Genomic DNA, 19,330 nt, shown 5'->3' with positions numbered 1-19,330 from the left:
CAAAAAAAATCGGCATGCATCTGTGCTGCGCATCTGGCAGGCTACTCCTGATAATTTCTCAACAACTGGCTACCTATAAGTGATCTGATAACGGTGTAGCATCGTAGTACTAAAGTATGCTGGGTGGCTTTAGATTATAATCCTCTAGTCCCTTTCTCTGCGGGCATTTTATATTTTGTGGCACTCTAGACACACCCCCATGCCTTTGGGGGTGGATATAAACATTCCCTGTGGCTGAAGACCCCATAAAAAGGTTGGCACGTTGAAGGGTTTGAAGGGTTTGAAAGGTTTGTACCCAAAGAAAACAAGACATAGGAGACTGACGATGATGAATTAACAATGTTAGTTTATGCATAAAAGATCTATCTACGTTGTCTACGTTTCACAGCACCGCGGCTCCAAGTGATCCACCGCTATACATGGGTTAGATTAGATTCAAGTGAGGAGAACATCCATCCTACAACTGGCAAGCGAGAGTATGCATCATGGTATGACGTAAAGCTAGCGACGGACTAATCGTCAACGTCGGGGGCCTTGCAAAATATAGAGACGCACCCATCCACCTGCCTAAGTATGCTTATTCGAGTACCCTTTAGCTTTTGCGTAGGACCTGAAACCAGAATGACAGTACTACTAACACCACCTAACATCGCATGGCAGTTGCAATCCTACCAGACTTGTATGTGTAATAGCTATCTACGGCTAACAGCCCGAGTCCATCAATCACAGTTCTGAGAACAGCTAAAGGCCCTAAAAGGAAAAATTCCAGACAAGAATGGACATCCCTCAACCCATTTTGTGACTGGAGATTTTCAAAAGCACAGGTCAAGTAATATACATGTATATGAGATGATTTGTCCCCATAGCCACGGGATCTAAAGCGCCGACATCTACTAACGAACTTCGAAGCGCGCCATCCCATATCATTATCCAAAAGCAAACTTCGCATTAACTAGCTAGCCAACTATTTCGCTATGGGAGAGAAAGACGGATGCAATGTCAAGAAATAAACGAACCGAACCAACCCGTAGGGCTTTGTGTCTACCATGCCCGACTGTGAAACCCTTTGAACCCCCGATGCCCCAGAACTACATTGGGTCAAAAAAAAATCAAGAGTACATTTGACTCCAGTCAGTCATAGAAATGTCGAGAAAATCACTGCTAGGGGCCAAGCTCTGGGCGAACATATGATTAAGAGGATACGCAAAGGTACTTGGTGGCAGCTGGTGATGAGAGATATCAGAAGGTCCTGGCGATGTGTATCCATATCCAGCTATCCCTGGCTTGGGTTGCAGTTGAGAGTTTATGCCAATTCCGCTGTCAAAAGCAAGGTAGTGGTCAAGCACTAACTGAGCTTTTTCAACATCCTCAAGCGAAGGCAATACAGCATGTGGCAATGGAATACTCGGTAGAGGCAGTGCCCTCAAGCCACCTCTAGCCTTTTCGCTAGCCAATCGGGCGATCCCACGCCGCTGATCATCGCTGGGACTCCTAGGGCCTTCCGATGTGATTTTGAGCAGATTCTCGAACAGGCCCATCATTGATTTGTACTGGGGATTCCGGTCTCCGATGGCTTTGATCACCATTTCGATGTGCACAAGTGCAGCCTCTAACTTTGCCTGCCCATAAGCTTCGCTATGAGGGGGGCCATAAAACTTGTAGTAGTTGCCAGCAGGCGGCTCGCATTTGAAGAGAGTCACGAATATATTGCGGAGCTTCTGCTCGTAGGTCATGCCTGCCACAGCTGTTCCACTGAGACTCTCGTCCTTGATGGCTTTGTTTAAATAGCCAACGGGATATTCCTCTTGTGGCGAGCAACCACCAGCTTTCTCGTGCGTCTCGAGGGTGTTTTTCGTATGGAATGGCTGTTTACATTGGCGACACCAGTTCATATGCGTTCTAGATAAATGTTGGTTTAGACGGGAAATGTCCTCAATTTCGTGAAACAGACATTTCTCGTACGTAAGGGAGTCATAAATGTAGTATGGGCAGAGATACCGAGTGCTGTTAGATGTATCGCTGGCATTTGTGCCGCAAGACTCTGGTTAACGTTAGTATGAGTTTGTGTCCAAATATTGACTGGCCGATGCTTACCGCTAGAGGATACGGCCGACATAATTTTACAGGTCTCTCAAGGGCCTCCGTTTAGTTGATAGTGTACACTATAGCGGGTACGTAGAGCTGAGTATTATAGAACACAGGGGTAGCGGACACGCAAGAGAGTGGAGATGGATAAAATAAAATAAAAATAAAATAAAAAAAAGGATTAAAGTCTCTTGATCACAGGCTGGGCTGGATAGGTAGAAAATTAGCAAGCATATAACATACAAAGATGAATTTGTATCTCCCAACTACACCCAACACGGTTGTGCAAGTGCATGTAAGGATAAAATTGAAGAGAAAATGGAGAACTAGAGGTCGTCAAGGCCAACTTATAAGAGAACAGAAGAAACAAGTTTCCATCAAAGACAGTCCTACTAGCATCTTTCTGTCCGTAGTTTGAGGCTTTGTCACCATATATCCGTTGCCGAATTGCCTGCTATCTACGCTAAGCTCAGCACGCTGTGCGCAAGGAGATGCAGTCTTCACTGGCAGCCCCTTCAACTTTCTCTGCCTCCTCAAGCCAGACTTTGTGCAGAAAACCTCGGTAGCAGCGCTTTACTAAACAGTTCCGCAAGGCTAACAACATCTTGCAACACATGGTGTAGTGGGGACCGCTTCGAGGCAGGTAACTCGCCAACAGAGGCTCGCCTTAAACTAACTTCGTGGGAAGTCAGCAGCGCTAGCCCACAGTGTTCACATTGGCCAACTTGAGGTCCAAATTCAATGGCTTCCCCAGCATTCTAGGCACCCTAAAAAAACACACGAACTGTGTATAGCCGTTGGTCTAGTTACCCACCCCAAAATAGTGATATCTACCGAGTATAGATAGAAGGTACATGTCTTGTTCTGGTAGGCCATGGCTATTGGCTATTGTGCTCAGATGAGTCGAGTCCACTTCTGCGTACAAGATCGTACCAAGACACACACCCCCAAGGCATAAGGCTGTTTTGTATACCCCCCCTATAAGCCACTCGCTAGTCTGCAGCCCTGTTTTTCAGACCGAAAGCAACTGCTGTTTCTCTTTACACAATGCGCTCAGACACGTACGTATGCTTCAGTACAGAAGATAAGAGTGTGCCTTTATAAACGCGCTGCATCTTATCAGAAGATAAGAGTGCCTCATACACGTACAGTATCTTATCAGAGATAGAGAATTCTTGCTGATAACCAAGGTTCGAAATCGTGGTTCATTATCACGCACTCTTAATATTTAGGGTTAGAGTATACAAGCAGCAAGCATAGAAAAAACGTAGGGTTGTCATTTGCCAGACCGCTAGGAGTCCTCCTTAATTATAGGCTATAGTCAGGGCAATGGCCCCTAATTGAATATTCTAGAACCTCCCTCCTTCCCTCCCTAGCCGCCTGGCACACAAATATAGCGCTTGATATGCTGTAATGTTGCTATTTAATCAAACCTCTGGAAAAAACCCCAAGACATCAGGCAATCAACACTCGAGACGAGGCACTGAAATAGTACCTACCGGTCAGTCCTCCCTAACTAAGACAAAGCCGGTAGATCAATCTTGTGGCGACTAAACTGGGGGTGGTATGTCTATCCAACCCCAGATACGAAACCCTCTCGGTCAAGATACATAGGGAAATGGAAGAGAGGAGAAGACCAACGCAAGGAATTCACAGCAGAGGTAAGGATAGGATGAGCTCGGCGCCGGAGACCATTCCTATTCAAGTAGAGGTGTAAAGGATTAAGCTGAAAATAAATAAATAAAATAACCCAAATTAAATCAAATAAAATCGAATAAAATAAATTGAATTAACTAACTAGCTTAACTAACTAAATTAAAAACTACAGCAAACTGGTGTGCCCTACACACTGTTCCATACACCCTGTGGCCACAAAGCACAAAATGGCCCAAACGCTACCGGTTTTCAGGAATGAAAGAGGGCAGAAGACAGATAAATAGGGTCCCGAAAGCCCTGGGATTGAGAGATGGCTCACGATCCGCCGCTAGGTTACAGGCAGCTTAGTCATCACTGTAGATAACCCTGATGGGCCGGTGATCACGACGGACTGAGAGCAATGGGCATTATGACGTTTCGATATATCAAAGTCTATTCCGGGGAATGTCAAAACAAAGCTGCCACTCTCATGCCCGCCCAAATTTCTCGGCGCTCTCCATCCACACCTTAAACAAAGCGGCCAGACGTGTGCGCCACACCACACCCCGTTTTAATGGCACTTGCTATCCAACCAACCAGCCCAGGGCAGCGGCTTGATCTAATTCGTATAGGGAATCTCTCCGGTTTTCCGTAATAAAGCTATTTAGTAAACCCAAGCCTATTACTGCATGGCCTGGGATCAACCATATATTTATTCTGTATACCTACGCTATGTAATTAAGAATATCTACCAAAACGCCCCTCTATATCTCTACCCCCACCATATCTAATCATCTCTAGTTCCACTCCACTCCCCTCGCACCCCCCCCCCCCCCCCTAACTTTACCCCAAAACCACTGGTGTTACTGGGCTGGCTAGGCCAAATCCCTCTCCTGGAACTCCGCATCTGTATCCTCTTGACTAGCTGACGAGGTAAAAAAGCTTGGATCAAACTCGTCTACCTCGTTTTGTTCCACCACATCGAACATAGGCGAGGGTTCAACACCGTTGCTCATTTGTTCACCTGTCAGATTCTGGTAAGCGTCCCCCGTAGCACTGCCAAGTTGGTAGCGTGAATCCATAGCCCCATCAAACGAGGCACTGGCTTGGTCAAGGGTTATCCAATGTGTTGTTGGCACAGGCACAGGCACTGCTGGCGGCAGAATTCCGTACCCAAGCTCAGAGCTATGCAAATCGTGGTTAGGTGTTAATCCAAACATAGGCTCAAGGCTACCGTAAAACCCTGGAAGAATAGGCCCCAATTCTGGAATCCCAGAGCAGACTTCTGAACAGGGTCCGGGTGCCCCCTGCACTGGCAAGGCAAGCATTTGCTGAGTAGAACCCTGAGACCTGGTGTTAGCTCTATCTGTAGTTTCCAAAGCCTCTAGGATCCGTTGAAGGAGAGCCTGGGTATGCGCACTCTCCTGCAAGTTTTCCAGTCTCAGCAGGCTGCTGGGATGTGGGAGGTTTATCAGAAGATACTGTACAAAGGCCTCGATCAACGGCGGGTGGGGACAGAAATAGGGTATTTTATTGTCCTGGTGCTCGGGTCCGAAAATTAAGCTGTATAATTCACTATATTGGTCGGCAGGGCTTTGGCCACGGCGTGTTGTACGTATCTGAGCAGCCAACTCGCTGTCGGGACCTTCTATGTAGCCGGGCCATTTGGATCTAGGCTTGCAAGGATGAGAAGTTTGTTGCTCGTTCTGCTCCTTGTGTTTCGTGAGCTTTTTTTTCGACGTGAAGCACTCTTTGCACACGTCGCAGCAGTGCGCATGGTAACGAAGTATATGCTGTCTGACTCGGTTCATATTGTGCAAGGTCTTGTTCCAGCAGCTCTTGTGTTTAGTAGGATAGCGTCTAGCGTAGGGACAGACGAAAAACGGCATGTCATGGCTGCCTGCTTCATGGCCGTCAGGGTCGATACCGTCGTCGTCGCTGCCGTCGCTGTCGTCATTGTTGCTCGTGGGTCGTTTGCTAGGCTTTTGTCTATTTGGTTGCTGCTTTCTGCGTTTACTGTTGGCAGTTTCCTGGGACAAGGCACTAGGCTCTATACATAGCGGTCTTTTCTTAGAGCCACCGCCGTCGGCAGAATGCTGGTGATAACCCCCGTTAGAGCCATAAACACCCACGATGTCCCCCACATCCTTAAGGCTGCCGAACTTTTTGTTTTTAAAAGCGGCTTCTGGTGCCATGGTAGGCGGGAAATCCCCCTGTATGAAGTGGGAAAATAAACGGTCCCCCCTGCTTATGGCCACAAAAAGTTCTTGGTTTGCATCTTGTATCATTTGAAGCCTCCGGTCTGGCTGGATATCTTGTAGAGGCGTCTTGGTATCAACGATAGGGTGTAATGGCCACAGCGGAAGCTTATGGGTTGTAGTGCTGCTGGCAAAGTCCAAAGAAGGACAAGAACTTGTCATCTTCGGCACGGGAGCGTCAGAGAAAACGCCCACATCGGCGGGATCGGAGATTTTCATGTTTTCTCAGAAGAGAAGGTGCTAGGGGGGTTTCCTTCTTTTCTTAGGAGCTGTAAAAAGCCACCTTGTGCATCTACATGCAACTGGCTTGCCAGACCGTACGTACGTACGCCCTTGTATGTTCGATGGACTCCAACCCTGCTTCGAGAAGCCTAGAGCAGAGTGATCAGCACTAATAGCAAGAGTACAAGGACTGGGACAAGGTAGATTGGAAGCTCGCTTGAACGGGGATGTTGAGACGAGACAAGGAAGAAGGAAGTAATGAGAGGCCAGCAGAGACAATAATAGAGCAATATCAGAAAGAGAAGCGTACGAGGGATAGAAGGTATGAACTGCACACACTAAGCGATGGTAGAACGATGAGGACAAGAAGTAGAGGAAAAGAAAATACTGCTGGGGAAAAGAGACAATTATATGTAGGCACGGAGAATTGAATAATGAACAAAGTTATGTTATGTAACACTCTGTTACTTCAATTCAAGCACCACACACACCCTCATCCAACCCATCCCACCACCCCCCCCCCCCCTTCCGACCCCCGCCGTATGTTAAAAGAAGTGATGATGGCCGGGCGTAGCAGCAAGACTAGCTAAACTCGGGCGTTTTATGGGCAACGAAGGAACCAGATGTAAAAAAAGGATGGGCCATGATGATTATGGGGCTTAACACTAAGTCAGAAGGGTAGAGTGCTGTCGTTATGCAGCATCTGAAGCTCCCAATGACGAATGACGTAGCAAGACCCCGGCTACCATTTCATTCATCACAGGCCAATTTCTATCAGCGCCTTCTTGCCTAGAGGTAATGAAAAAAAAATGAAGAAAAAAAAAGGAAAGAAAAGAAAAATACTTTCGATAGAACTAGCTATGGATTGTATGATTTAATTATCTTCATAGCCGTCTCCTCTACTTCATGTCCATCCCTCCACGTATAAAGCGGAACTCTAATCCCATCCAGCTTCCAATGTGCATCTTTCAACCGAGCCTGCCATACTTCGATTTTACGCTGCACCGCAGCTGGAGTCTGAGCTTCAGGAGACGCTGCAGCAGCAGCACTGCTCATGGCCGCTACAGGGGCCAAGGCAGGAGTTAGATGGGGATGATGGTGATGGTGGTGGTTCATGGATTTTTCATGTATGGCATTACTGGTTTGGGTGGCTGTGTTGGCTGCGCTAGCCGTGCTGGCTGCAATGTTACTTTTACTTCTGCTTTCTGCAGCCGTACCCATAGAAGCGGCGGGGGCTGGGGGAGGAAGGATACTTTGTGCAGTTCGTCGACGTGGTGGTGGTGGGGGAGGAGGAAGTTGTACCAAGTCACGCGGCAAGCCATTTTTCTTTTGTCCATTAGACGCACAAGAGCGCAGGTCTATCTCGGAGTTTGATTTATAGGGTGTATGGGTTGCAGTGCGAAGACCAGCAGAAGGGCTTTTATTCTGAGCAACTGGCAACAGTGTTGTTGGCGCAGATCCTAGTAGGCTAGTAGCATTAGGGGAACCGGTGAGAGGATCGGCTACTTTGGCCTGGAGATTTACTGGCTTAACAGGCCGGGGAGGTTTGGGTTTAATTTGGGTTTTCTTGGGCAAGCCTGGATGAGGCGGATCAAGGGTCTGTTGAACACTTAAGCTAGCCTGAGAGCTATGCTTTTTTAGAGCAGGGTTAAATTCCCTTTGGTCCCAGTTCGGACGTATTGGGAGCTGTGGGGGTGCAGGAGTTGAAGCTTGTGAGGCTGTTGATTTCACAGATGCAGAAATTGGAGGAGGCAAAATTTCCTTCTTCAATGAGGTATCAGATGCGGCTCCAAGGCGAGTAGGAGGAGGTGATACTAGTTTTGGTTGTTCTCTAGGCCCATTTGCAGCCTGAGAAATACGAGATACAGCGGCTTTCTGAGTCTCTGGTGTAGTTATGTCGCGGATAAATATCCCAATAATGTTCTCGGGATACAGCAAAGCTAGGTCTGTGTATAGCTCTAGGTCAGCCTCTCCACTATCGCCTATAAGCAAAAATCGGCGTTGTGGAAAGTCCAACAGCAATCGCTCAAGAGACGGTCGTTTGCGGTCAGCCGCCGATTCCCACATGCCCTGCAGCATCCCGTTGTACTGCTTAAGATGCATTGATCCATGTGGGAGATTTGAAATGTGGAAAAATGTAGCAAGTAAAGGCCATACCTGCCATGGGCTGTTAGAACAGTAGTGGAAGCTCACGCCCAGGGCTGCCATGGCATTGTACCACTGCGACACACCATCGATAGATAGCGTATTAAGATCCCGCACAAATGTGTTGCGTAGTATTTCTCGCGGCCCGCCGGTCACATTAGAGTATTTGATGGTATCATCGATGTCGCTAATAACACTAATTCCGTGTGCCTGAGTCATTTTGACCTGGATGGTTTTGCTGAGACCGCTATTATTCATGTCGACGTTTGCCAGTATTCGCATATTAGTTGGAACAAATCTAAGAGCAACGCGACCGCGAAAATGCCCCGAGTCATCAGTGTAGAATGTTTGGGACTGGGAATTCTTGCCGTCGTAGAAAAATACAGAAACAGGCGTCTGATATATTGGGGACGTTAGGAAAGGAGATATTCGTTTCATGAGAATATCGTTTGCTATTTCAATCTCCTCAGCCGTCATTTCCATGGAACTCGACCCTGTTGTACTCGCTGTCGTGCGACGTGCAAGAGACGGCCCGAGGCTCGTGGTGCTGGAAGACTTGGATGTCATAGATCCAGCCCCAAACCGATCTATCTCTGCCATTGCTTCGGCTTCCATGGCTGCTTCGTCTGATGTCAGAGATTGGTCTTGCCGCGCCACTGGAATACCAGACATAGACCTTGCCAACGCCACCATAAGCCGCATGCGCTTTGTGAGAGGAGGTCGCTGGGGTGAATACAGCCAGCCACGGACGTCAACATCGCATATCGCGTTTTTGTCCGCTGTCCTTTCCCACTCGGCGATCCAGGCTTCATCATCGCGGACGCCGCTATCGCTGAGCCCATCACCTTCGGCAGTATATCGTCTGGGGATTTTCGGTCGCGAGTGGGGTTTGGCATAAGTTGGGAAGATAAGTATGCTGTCGTCGCCTTGCGATACGATACCACACTCTGGAAATACAGTAGACATGGGCTCCATATTTGTAACATCGTATGCCCACGCACCCCGCGATTGCGCATAGGTTTCGCGAATTCCATCGACAGCAGTAGCGCCGGCGCGATACACGTTTCCAGCCATGGCAGCCAGCTTCTGGCGCCGAGAGCTCCGCTGGGCAGAGCCATTCAGGTCTGAGCTGCTACCAGTCGCAAAGGACGTCCAGGACATTATAGGCAGTGAGCTTTAGAGAGTGTTTGGCGGTTGAGGTATGGGCGCAAGAGCGCAAGAAAGAGCGGAAAACGCGGTCGAGAGATCGTGTAATAAGGACTCGGTTCGATCGGCGTGAAGTCGTATAGTATGGTAGGGGAGGATAAACAGGGGCAATCAACAGCAAGGTTTAGGGTGCCAGTCTCGATCGATGGCTTGAAGAACAAACAACATATACGGTTCGGCTCGGTTCGGCTCAGGCCAGTTGTTGTCAGAATTGCTAACTTATTTGCAATTCAGCCCCGGCTAGGCGCATCAGTACTAGCAGCAAAAAGAATATTGAAAAATAAGTGGTGGCAGCAGTGATGACGAAATGTAGCGGTTAAATACGACAAATAATCCGGGTTTCAATTAACAACAATTAGGAAAATGTAACGTCAGCAAGGCTGAGGAAAAGCGATAGAAGGAAAAAATAAAACATAAAACATAAAAAGACGCAAAGGAAAAGGAAAGAAAATCAAAAGATGAAAATGAAAGGTGGTGTCTAGGGAATGCCTCTAGAAAATAGGAAGGAATAGAGGGAACCAAGATTTAAACTTCGCTTTCAAAGCAGAAAGGGAAGGTAGAGGCAGGGACCCACTCCGGAGTCCAAGCCGGCCAAGAAATGACAGGCAATTGCCCAGTATTTACTCTTCTTCATAGCGCTACTTCAACAATAGAAGTTACAGGAAAGAGAAGTGCCGCACCGCAATTCATATGCTAGCTTCATACATTGTGTATCAAGTTTCCGTTATTAGTAAATCATGCATGTACTACGCTTACAGACACAGTGTCTAACCCTAAACTTTTACCCGCTGCTCACACCGCCCGCACCGTCCATCTATAAGATGCACCACTCTATCTACGCCCACCTTTCCCCTTCGGCTTCCCACTAGGCTTTCCTCCTGATCTGCCTGCCGGTTTTCTGCCGTCTTTCGTCTTCATGGCCGACTTCTTGACCTTCTTCAGATTCAACACCGCTCCTTTTCCGTCACGCTCTGCCTTGCCCTTCTTCCAAGACCGGCCCTCGGACCGGTCTGCTTTCGAGTCTAGCTTCTTCTTGTCCTTGTTACTGAGTCTGTTAGCGCCATGCTTCTTTTTGAGCGCCTCGCGGACACCGTTGAGCTCCAGCCGGCTAACTTCCTTCGCATTCTTCTTGTCGCGCTCCGACTCAAACCATGTACGCTTGGGGCGCGCCTTGATCTCGTCCTCGTGTTTGAGAATGTTTTCGCCCTTTCTCACTTGCATCTCGACATTGGCAATCTCCTTCTCCATCTGCTCCTCCTTCATAATGTCCTCAATCTCGCCGGCCCACTCGTCTACCTTGGCCTGCCACTTATCTGCCTCGGCTGCGTCAATCACACGACTGACAATCTTGGCGCCCTGTGTCTTGGCCGTTTTAACGGCAGCCTTGACAACCTTGCGATCAGGCTCGGCAGCAAGTGTGCAAGCAATACCGCGACGGCCAGCACGGGCAGTACGACCGACTCTGTGCACGTAAATCTCGGGCTTCTGGGGAGCTTCGTAGTTGATGACAATGTCAACACCCTTGATATCCAAACCACGAGAGGCCAGATCAGTAGCGAGTAAGTAGGAAACCTTGCCATCTCTGAAATTTTCAACACTGGCAATGCGCTGTGTATTACTAGTTAGCGTCTGTTTCATATACGACCGCATCTTGGTGAGATTAGCATACCTGTGTTTGATTCATGGAACCATGCAGCTCAGCACATGACAGCCCTAAAAGCCCAAAGACAATGCGCGCAATATGTGTGTCTTTCTTTTGGCGGAAAAACACAATGACTCGCTCGTGGAAGACGTTCTTGCACAGCCATACAAGGTAGCCCATACGCTTTTCCTCGCGGCCTGGTCTCAATCTCACAAATTCTTGTACCAGGCCAGTGGCGGTCTTGTTCTGGGCGTCAACCTGCAGACGCACGGGCTTGCTCATGCCAATGCTGACCAGCTTGTCAACCGATGCAGTCATGGTAGCAGAGAACAGCATGGTCTGGCGGTTCTTGGGCAATGTAGTGAGAATCTCGTTCAGCTCGTCGGCAAAACCATCCTCCAACATGCGGTCAGCCTCATCTAAAACCAAAATCTCGACTGTATCAACAGCGAAGCTGGCGGAGTTACGCATGTGGTCAATAAAACGGCCTGGAGTGGCAATGATTACGTCGGGGCGCAAACGCAGCTCAGCTTCTTGTGCCTTCAGACTCAAACCACCAACAGCCAGGGTAAACTTGATGTCAGTGTATGCCGCCAGCTTGGTAGCGACAGAGTGGCATTGGATCGCCAACTCACGGGTGGGGGTCAGGACTACAACGCGGCTTGTAGGCACCTTCTTCGGTCTGTATAGCAAACGCTCAAGAATAGGAACAATAAAGGCACCAGTCTTTCCAGAGCCAGTCACAGCACCACCAACAACATCTTTGCCGAGCAAAGCAACAGGAATAGTCTTGCCCTGAATAGGTGTAGGCTTGGTAAAGCCTACAGCTGCTAGACCACGCATGATAGGGCGCGACAGAGACATGGCCTGGAAAGAGCGGCTGGTGTCTTTTTGACCAGGTGCAGCGGGGGCTTCCTGTTCGTAGAAAGCGAGGGCCTTGGCCGCCTCCTCGGCATCCTCTTCCTCTTCCCCTTCCGAGTCAGAAGCGTCGCGATCGTCGGGGTGTTCAATTGGTGTAGCGACCGAGTCATTGTCTGAAGCTGCCGCATCGTCATCGTCCTCATCCGCCGCCTCCTCGTTTTCGCTAGCCTCCTTGTCGTCGTCATCGTCGTCTTCGTCTGCACCGTCCTGTTGGACTCCCATGCCAAACGCATCGTCAGCTAAAACTCCGTCTTCATCGTCGTCGAGGTCGAGGTCAAGGTCAAGTTCGTTGTCAGCTTCATCGTCGCTTTTAGCCTCAGAACTGTTCTCGGTAGCAGCGACAGTTCCGTTTTCACCAGCCTTCTTAGCTACGCGCCGGCGGATAATCTCCTCAAGATCAACTCCCTTACTCTCAGCCTTCATTGACTTTTTCGCACCATCGAATCCCCAGCCGGAAAACTCATCCTCGCGTAGGTCTTCAACGTCGCCCTGCAGGAACTCAAAGTCGGAAGCCATAGCGCCATCATCATCGTCGTTTTGGCCCCAAATTCCCTCTGGAATCTCATCGTCGCTGTCCTCGTCGTCTTTTCCGCTGTTGCGCTTAGACTTTTTGCTCTTCTTAGTCGTCTTAGCCTTCTTCTTGGGCGGTGCGGGAGCAGCCTCAGGCTCCTCAACGTCGACGTCTTCGTTGTCGGAAATGGTGAAGACGAAATCGTCATCAATCGAACGCTTCTTTACTGGTTGTGCCATTGTGCGAATGCGAGGACAGAATAAATGAAAGAATGTATAGAAATTACAAAAAAAAGGTGCGCACAGCAAGACCACGGCCAAACCAAACCAGTGCCAAACTCTGAAGCGCTCGAGAAAAAAAAAAAAGTTACACTGAAGAGCGATAACAGACTATCGTTATCGGCCCCACATTTTGTACATATATACCCTAACCCTATTTCTGTTAGGAAAGCGGGTCTCGAGCTCCCCTGCTCCTGACTGCCCCTCTATGATTTTTGAAAGAACCTGTCTGTGTGAGCCTTTCAGCTCCCCATGGCTGCTCTTGTTGCACTTAAAATGAACGCCTCACGCCTGTGCTTGTGCTTGGATCAAAAGCCAATCATCTGCGTTTCCTTCGCTGGCTTCTTGTCCTTGTTCTCCCCTTCTTTGCTCCCTTCGCTTGGCCATGATTTTTTTCTCCTTCTTTTGAAGCTGTGATTTCTCCCCATCTCTGAAATTCTGTTTTTAATTGTCTTTAATATTTCTTTTTCCCCCTTCTCTTCTCCTGCCTGTATTTGGAGATTGCTAGGAAAGCCTTTTTCTTGCTTTTTTTTTACCTGTAATTGGGAGCCTTTGCGCAACTCACAGCTCGACCTCTTAACACCAGCGTCCTCGTCGCTTTTTTCAGGTGTTTTTTATCAACACATCTAACAAAGCCCCTCCTAACACGCTAATCATCATCGTCATCTACTGCCCGATCGATCAACCACGTCTATTTCTCTCAAAATCTACCCCCAATAATCCAAGATGGGCGAATCTAGACAAGAACTCGTGGGATGGCTGAACAACCTGCTGCAGCTCAACATCACCAAGGTTGAGCAATGCGGTACTGGGTGAGTGCCATTGGCCTTCAACAAAAGAAATTGGCGGTTGGATCATTGGCTTTAGGCTCTCTGCGGCTGCCCCGCTCGCGCCAAAATGATGCCATTGGGTAGTCTCTGTGTCTCTGTTGTCATGTGTATTATCTGAGCTACCCAATATAAACGCTCTTGCTTAGAAGCCATTGAACCACATCCACCTACTCCCCCTCCTCTATCTCCTTTTGGATGCGCCAATCTCGTTCGATTCAGCCTTCTTTGCTAACATAATTGCCCATTGTAGTGCCGCTCTTTGCCAAGTCTTCGACAGCATCTACATGAACCTTCCTATGTCTCGTGTCAAGTTCAATGCCAACAGCGAATATGCATACGTTCAAAATTTCAAGATATTGCAGAGTGAGTAGCCATGATGATATGCGGCAAGACTTTTTATCTTGGGCATCTTCCGATCCTTCTTTCAATGCTTCTCCCTTTGCCACTACTCCTTTTCCCAGTCTCCTATTTCCCATGTATACCTGTATTAACAGCCTGTCTCCCTTTCTATGCAGACTGCTTCGCCAAGAATGGCATCGATAAGCCGATCCCCGTCACGTCCCTTGTCAAGTGCAAGATGCAGGACAACCTCGAGTTCCTGCAATGGACTAAGAAGTTCTGGGACCTGAACTTCCCCGATCATGAATACGACGCTTTGGCTCGTCGGAAAGGTGGTGCCTTGCCCCCTAGCGGGGGGTCGCGTGCTCCTGCCGCCAGCACCGGCGCTAGAAGAGCTGGCGGTGGCACCACTCCGACCATGGCCCCCCGTGCCACCTCAAAGACCGGGGGGACTGCCTCCCTTGTTCTGCAACAGGAGAACAACGCCCTCAAGGAGAATGTTGCCGGTCTGGAGCGTGAGCGCGACTTTTACTTTAGCAAGCTCCGCGACATTGAACTTCTCGTGCAGCAGGCTGTTGAGCTTGACCCTGAACTGGAGAAGGAAGAGGACGGCCTTGTCAAGCAGATCCAGACCATCCTCTACTCGACGGAGGAAGGATTCGAAATCCCTGCTGAAGAGGTTGCTGTTGACGACCAGGAGACTTTCTAAGTAAGCCATCCGTGGATGTGTTTCTCTCATGACAATCCCTGCATCGGCACAGGCACAAGCTTTTGGCGACATATTTGTCATGCATGAGAGTCACAAGTCAGGGTGGCAAAGGGCGGGAGTGCACATACTTGGCTTTCGGATATCAAACCTGGCAGTCGAAGAGTTAGTGCGTTTTTGCGGGTGGATAGACGGTAACATCTAGAGCGATGCGTCAAAGCACGTTGCTTTGGTAGATTGATGCCGACATTAGTCTGGGTGCCAATGTCGGCTGGGTATATTTTTTTTTTCTTTCCACAAAGAGTCATGATGATGTTCTCAAGAGCGTTGTGTTGTTTCAGTTCTATGGAACAGCAAATAGCCTTGTACCCGGCTCATATCATAGTTGGATGATGGGTGTATTTTTTTTTTCTATCTGAACATATGACATCAGTTCCTGTATCCATGAAGGTAGACAGGCAAATGAATGTGAGCGTGCATGTGACGATGATTCCCCCAAAGCCTGATAGGATTGAACACAGGAAGACTTAGTGCTGTATTTGTTTTTAGAGTCATTGGCGTAATAAGAGCGCCAAGCCACAATGTAGGCATTTAACCGCCGGACTCTTCCCTTTTTTATTCACGCAATAGCTTGACACTACCTCACCTCCTGTTGGCTGTGCCTGATGCTAGCCAAGATGATGTTTTGTTGGACGTCGAGTTCAGGCCATAGTTTGGCTTTGCGTAATCCTTAACTTACTTTGGCATGCAGATGAAACCACACATGTATCTACATACGTAGCCACACTCACAAGCGTCGGCAATACATTTGTCGCCCCATTTGTGAGGGCATCGTCAAGTGTACATTGTGGAGTTTCAGAGGGCCAAGTGATTACCCGCATATTACCCGGCGGAATTTCCCCATGCTGCCGGAAACATCTAATTTATGAGGCGCGGCTACAGAACCTCGGTCGTTGTGGGATGCGAATTGCTTCACTTATTGCTACCTATTGGTTTCTTGACGACGTGCACAGGGAACATAATAGTACCCAGCTGTTATGCATATTTATTCTTTGTGCAAGCCCATGCCTGAACAGCTGATTCTTGATCTTAATATTGTTCGCTTGACTCCCACTGCAAACTTTATTGTCAGCCTAGCTGGCTGCTTGCCGTCGTTCTCCAGCCACCAGTTATTTACTTTGACCCAACCCAAACTGCCTCTGAACTAGAGCTTAGCTACTAACTAGATCCATACACAGTTTTTGGTTTCGTTTTTTTCCCCTCCTCTTCATTTCGTTCATCTTAAGTTTCTCTCTGTTTCAAGCCTCCATTTCACAACCTAAAAGATACAGGCTTTCGCTTTATCTGTTTGACTAGACGACCGCCTCCCACTAGCGTGCTATATGTGAATCGCCCAAAGCTGTTCTTCTCTTAGACCTCCTTGATCAACTACCCAACAAACTCCAAAAACTCTAGAGAAGTAAAGCCGTGCCAGGAACTCACAGCCTCGCCGCCATGGCACCGCCTGCCGAAATCTCCATCCCATCGACAATTGTTGCCTCGCCTGATGCGAAGCCCTACACGCTGTACAACATCACTCTCCGCCTTCCTCTCCGTTCATTCGTAGTCCAGAAGCGCTATTCTGACTTTGCCGCCCTACAAACTGCCTTGGCAACTGCTGTTGGCACTCCGCCGCCTAGCCCACTACCTGGAAAGTCATGGATCAAATCAACGGTCTCGTCCCCCGAGCTTACTGAAACTCGCCGTGCCGCTCTCGAGACATATTTGCGTGCCATTGCCGAGTCACCCGACCGCAGATGGCGTGAAACTTCGGCTTGGAGATCTTTCCTGAACCTTCCATCTACTAGCGCACCTAGCTCGTCTGTCTCAGCCGGTGGCTTGATCAAAAATGTGGCAGGCGTGGGAGCCCAAGATCCATCAACTTGGCTGGATATGCATAGAGAGATGAAGATGTTGCTTCAGGAAGCCCGAAATTGTCTTTCTCGCAGAGATGCAGCAGTAGATGCCAATAATACTGCTGCAACAGTGGAGGCTGGCACTGGTGCTAAACGGGCCTTGTCCAAGGCTAACGGTCTACTACATACTCTATCGGAGGGCCTATCCGTCATCCAGGAGCGTGGTAGGCTAGGTGGTGGTGAACTGCGTAGACGCCGTGATCTCTTGATGTCAGCCAAGGTCGAGCGTGAGGGCCTTGAAAAGCTAAGCAATACAATCTCTTCTACAACTTCCCTAGCACGAACAGGTGCTGCCTCATCTTCTGACAAAATGGCACTTTTCGGGCCTACATCTTCCCTTGCTATTACCCCCCGTAGTGGTCGAGTCATTGGGGCACCCGTTGCCGAAACAGACCAGACGCGTGAGCTCGATAACACCGGTGTCCTCCAGCTGCAGCAACAGATGATGCAAAGCCAGGACCAGAGCTTGGACCAACTAGCCGCTATTGTGCGACGGCAAAAGGATATGGGACTGGCAATCAAGGACGAAGTTGAGCGCCATGTCGAGATGCTCGATCGTGTTAATGAGGATGTCGACCGCGTCTCAGGCAAAGTGCGTGTCGCGCGCAACCGTATCAAGAAGCTAGCATCGTGACTTGCTGGCAGTGGCGGCAGTGCTGTCCCGGGTGGAGCAGCGGTTGGTTACTCTGGCACTAGCGGCGAAGGGCTTCTAGCGCTTGCGGGGATGTCGGTCAGAGGAACTGCCGGGTTGGCACTGAGGTTCCTAGTCCTCACCATGGGAGCTTTGTTTAGCTTCTATGGGGCTGTCATGCGTCTAGTTAGGGGGCTCTCATGGTGTGTTCAGGAGTTGTTTTTGATGCTACGCTCTTGAGCAAATGAGAGCCTTAGGTCTTGGCGATGCTTTCGGTCTTTTTGGCGTCGCTGTTCTGCTCTCTCTCTCTCTCTCTCTCTTGGTTGATTTCTCTTGTTTGTCGTTTTTACTCCCCCTGGCCTATTCACAGCTGCGCCCGAGAGAGTTGCCCGTTCTACCGTGCATTTTCCCCAGAGCCTTGTTTTTGCTTCGTCCTGCTTTGCTCTTGACCTTCTTAGGAAGGGTCTACTATCATTTTTTGCCTCCAATAGTGTCAGTGGTGTTCTTTTCGCTTTTAGCCTGATCTTGGGAGTTTTGTTCTGTGCTTCTCTTGTTACCTTTTATACCTCCTGGTTGATGCCTTGAATGCCCTGCTTGGTTTTACGTTCATTTCTTCCACAACGGCGTTGGGCTTCTCCTTATCATGATTTGACTTTTTTTTTGGTTACAATGTCGTCCTTCAGAAATATGTGCTCATAACCCTCTTATTAATACAGCAAGTCAAGTTCCCCGTCCTTCTATCTGTCCCTTCCTCCGTCTCATAGCTAGCCGCCTATGTCTATGTCTGCAGATGTTTCAGAGCAGCCCGTGTGGAACTTTTCTCTCCACCATGTCGTACTTGGAACGGGTTGCGGACACATAATCCTGAGTGTACAACAGAATAGGGGACCTGCAGTCCTGTGGAAGGTATATCTAGAAACTCAGAATAGATGGCGAAACGGTCAGAGTTTTCTTCGAGCCCTAGTTGACGATGGCACTAAGCAGCACAGCACAGACAAATCTAATTCATGCACTGTAATGCATGAAAGTGTGGATGATTTATGCAAAGCCAGTAGACTTTTTTGCCTTCCGCACACATTGTAGATATTCTCGAAACTCTTTGTCAGCCTTGTTGAATTTCTGGCTAGTTTTATCGTGATGACAATATCATTTTGTGCAATACCACAAATAACCCTCTATATACTCTTTAGGGTTTTTAGAAACAAAGGGCAGGCCGAAGGAGCATTAAGTGGAGAAAAATTGAGTAGATTAGCACCGTCTCATGGTCTTGTTGCCAGGCAACTTAATCGATGGGGGAGCCGGCCAATCAGGTCGACCGACTTGACAGTGTCCATTGCTCAACTTTTGAAGGTCTGTTTGTTCTTGTGGTGAATGGTAGCAGTGGTGATGATGGTTGCATCAAGAGTGAATAGTCATAAGTTGTGACCTCTATGGAAAGGCGGATAGGAGCACTCGTCTTATTAGGGATGTGTTGTCCAGATTGCTAGAGAAGGAGGTGTGGGTGGACTTAAAGGGACATTATTGCTGTGCCAATGGTGGAAGCTGCGGGTAAGAAACAGATAACAAAGTCGAATGCCTTACTACTTACTATTGACACCAACCAACATTAGAGCTTCTAGAAAAAATCACCATGCAATAGCTCTTTATGTGTGGTTTTTGGTATAAGAAGACTCCCGTCTGATTTAGTATTAGCTTCTACTGCAACATCCTTTCTAAGTCCACTGGAGCCAAGGAAGAGAAAAGGTTCTACTCAAATGTTCGAGAAAAAAACTAGGCTTTCTATGCCGCTGAAGCAGTACTGAGATGAAGGGAGCGTCTGAAGATCTCCAGGTACAAGGGGTTCAAATTTCGGTTGGTGGATTCGCACATGGCTCGTTGCTATTATGTACCGCGTTTGTTCCTTCAATCAGACCCAGCACAGAAGCCAGGTAAACAAAACAACTCAAGTTATTTAGCAAGGAGTTTA

The 19,330-nt window shown here is 48.5% G+C and overlaps 6 protein-coding genes across 6 annotated transcripts; 2 read left to right on the top strand and 4 right to left on the bottom strand.

Moving 5' to 3' along the window:
- Nucleotides 1-1,109: 1,109 nt before the first annotated feature.
- On the bottom strand, nucleotides 1,110-2,116 carry HOO65_060298 (uncharacterized protein; the record flags this gene model as incomplete). The annotated part of the gene is made up of 3 exons (XM_071003990.1): nucleotides 1,110-1,899; nucleotides 1,963-2,041; nucleotides 2,095-2,116. 3 exons carry the CDS (start codon nucleotides 2,114-2,116, stop codon nucleotides 1,110-1,112), a joined length of 891 nt encoding a protein of 296 aa, XP_070857648.1.
- A 2,479-nt stretch (nucleotides 2,117-4,595) lies between these two features.
- HOO65_060297 (c2H2-type zinc finger domain-containing protein) lies at nucleotides 4,596-5,915 on the bottom strand (the record flags this gene model as incomplete). The annotated part of the gene is made up of 1 exon (XM_071001094.1): nucleotides 4,596-5,915. One exon carries the CDS (start codon nucleotides 5,913-5,915, stop codon nucleotides 4,596-4,598), a length of 1,320 nt encoding a protein of 439 aa, XP_070857647.1.
- A 1,143-nt stretch (nucleotides 5,916-7,058) lies between these two features.
- Nucleotides 7,059-9,506, bottom strand: HOO65_060296 (uncharacterized protein; the record flags this gene model as incomplete). Its single annotated transcript, XM_071001093.1, has 1 exon — nucleotides 7,059-9,506. The coding sequence occupies one exon, from the start codon at nucleotides 9,504-9,506 to the stop codon at nucleotides 7,059-7,061; it is 2,448 nt and encodes an 815-aa protein (XP_070857646.1).
- Nucleotides 9,507-10,382: 876 nt separating this feature from the next.
- Nucleotides 10,383-12,864, bottom strand: HOO65_060295 (ATP-dependent RNA helicase DRS1; the record flags this gene model as incomplete). Its single annotated transcript, XM_071003703.1, has 2 exons — nucleotides 10,383-11,159; nucleotides 11,221-12,864. 2 exons carry the CDS (start codon nucleotides 12,862-12,864, stop codon nucleotides 10,383-10,385), a joined length of 2,421 nt encoding a protein of 806 aa, XP_070857645.1.
- A 765-nt stretch (nucleotides 12,865-13,629) lies between these two features.
- Nucleotides 13,630-14,781, top strand: HOO65_060294 (EB1-like domain-containing protein; the record flags this gene model as incomplete). Its single annotated transcript, XM_071003956.1, has 3 exons — nucleotides 13,630-13,715; nucleotides 13,984-14,096; nucleotides 14,228-14,781. The coding sequence occupies 3 exons, from the start codon at nucleotides 13,630-13,632 to the stop codon at nucleotides 14,779-14,781; spliced, it is 753 nt and encodes a 250-aa protein (XP_070857644.1).
- Nucleotides 14,782-16,272: 1,491 nt separating this feature from the next.
- HOO65_060293 (uncharacterized protein) lies at nucleotides 16,273-17,367 on the top strand (the record flags this gene model as incomplete). Its single annotated transcript, XM_071001092.1, has 1 exon — nucleotides 16,273-17,367. One exon carries the CDS (start codon nucleotides 16,273-16,275, stop codon nucleotides 17,365-17,367), a length of 1,095 nt encoding a protein of 364 aa, XP_070857643.1.
- Nucleotides 17,368-19,330: the final 1,963 nt, after the last annotated feature.

The sequence above is a fragment of the Ceratocystis lukuohia genome (genome assembly GCF_044167205.1).
Source record: "Ceratocystis lukuohia strain C4212 chromosome Unknown Supercontig6_pilon, whole genome shotgun sequence".
Lineage (NCBI taxonomy): Eukaryota > Fungi > Ascomycota > Sordariomycetes > Microascales > Ceratocystidaceae > Ceratocystis > Ceratocystis lukuohia.
The sequence above is the reverse complement of the archived record's forward strand: the minus strand, read 5'-3'. Positions and strand labels throughout refer to the sequence as shown.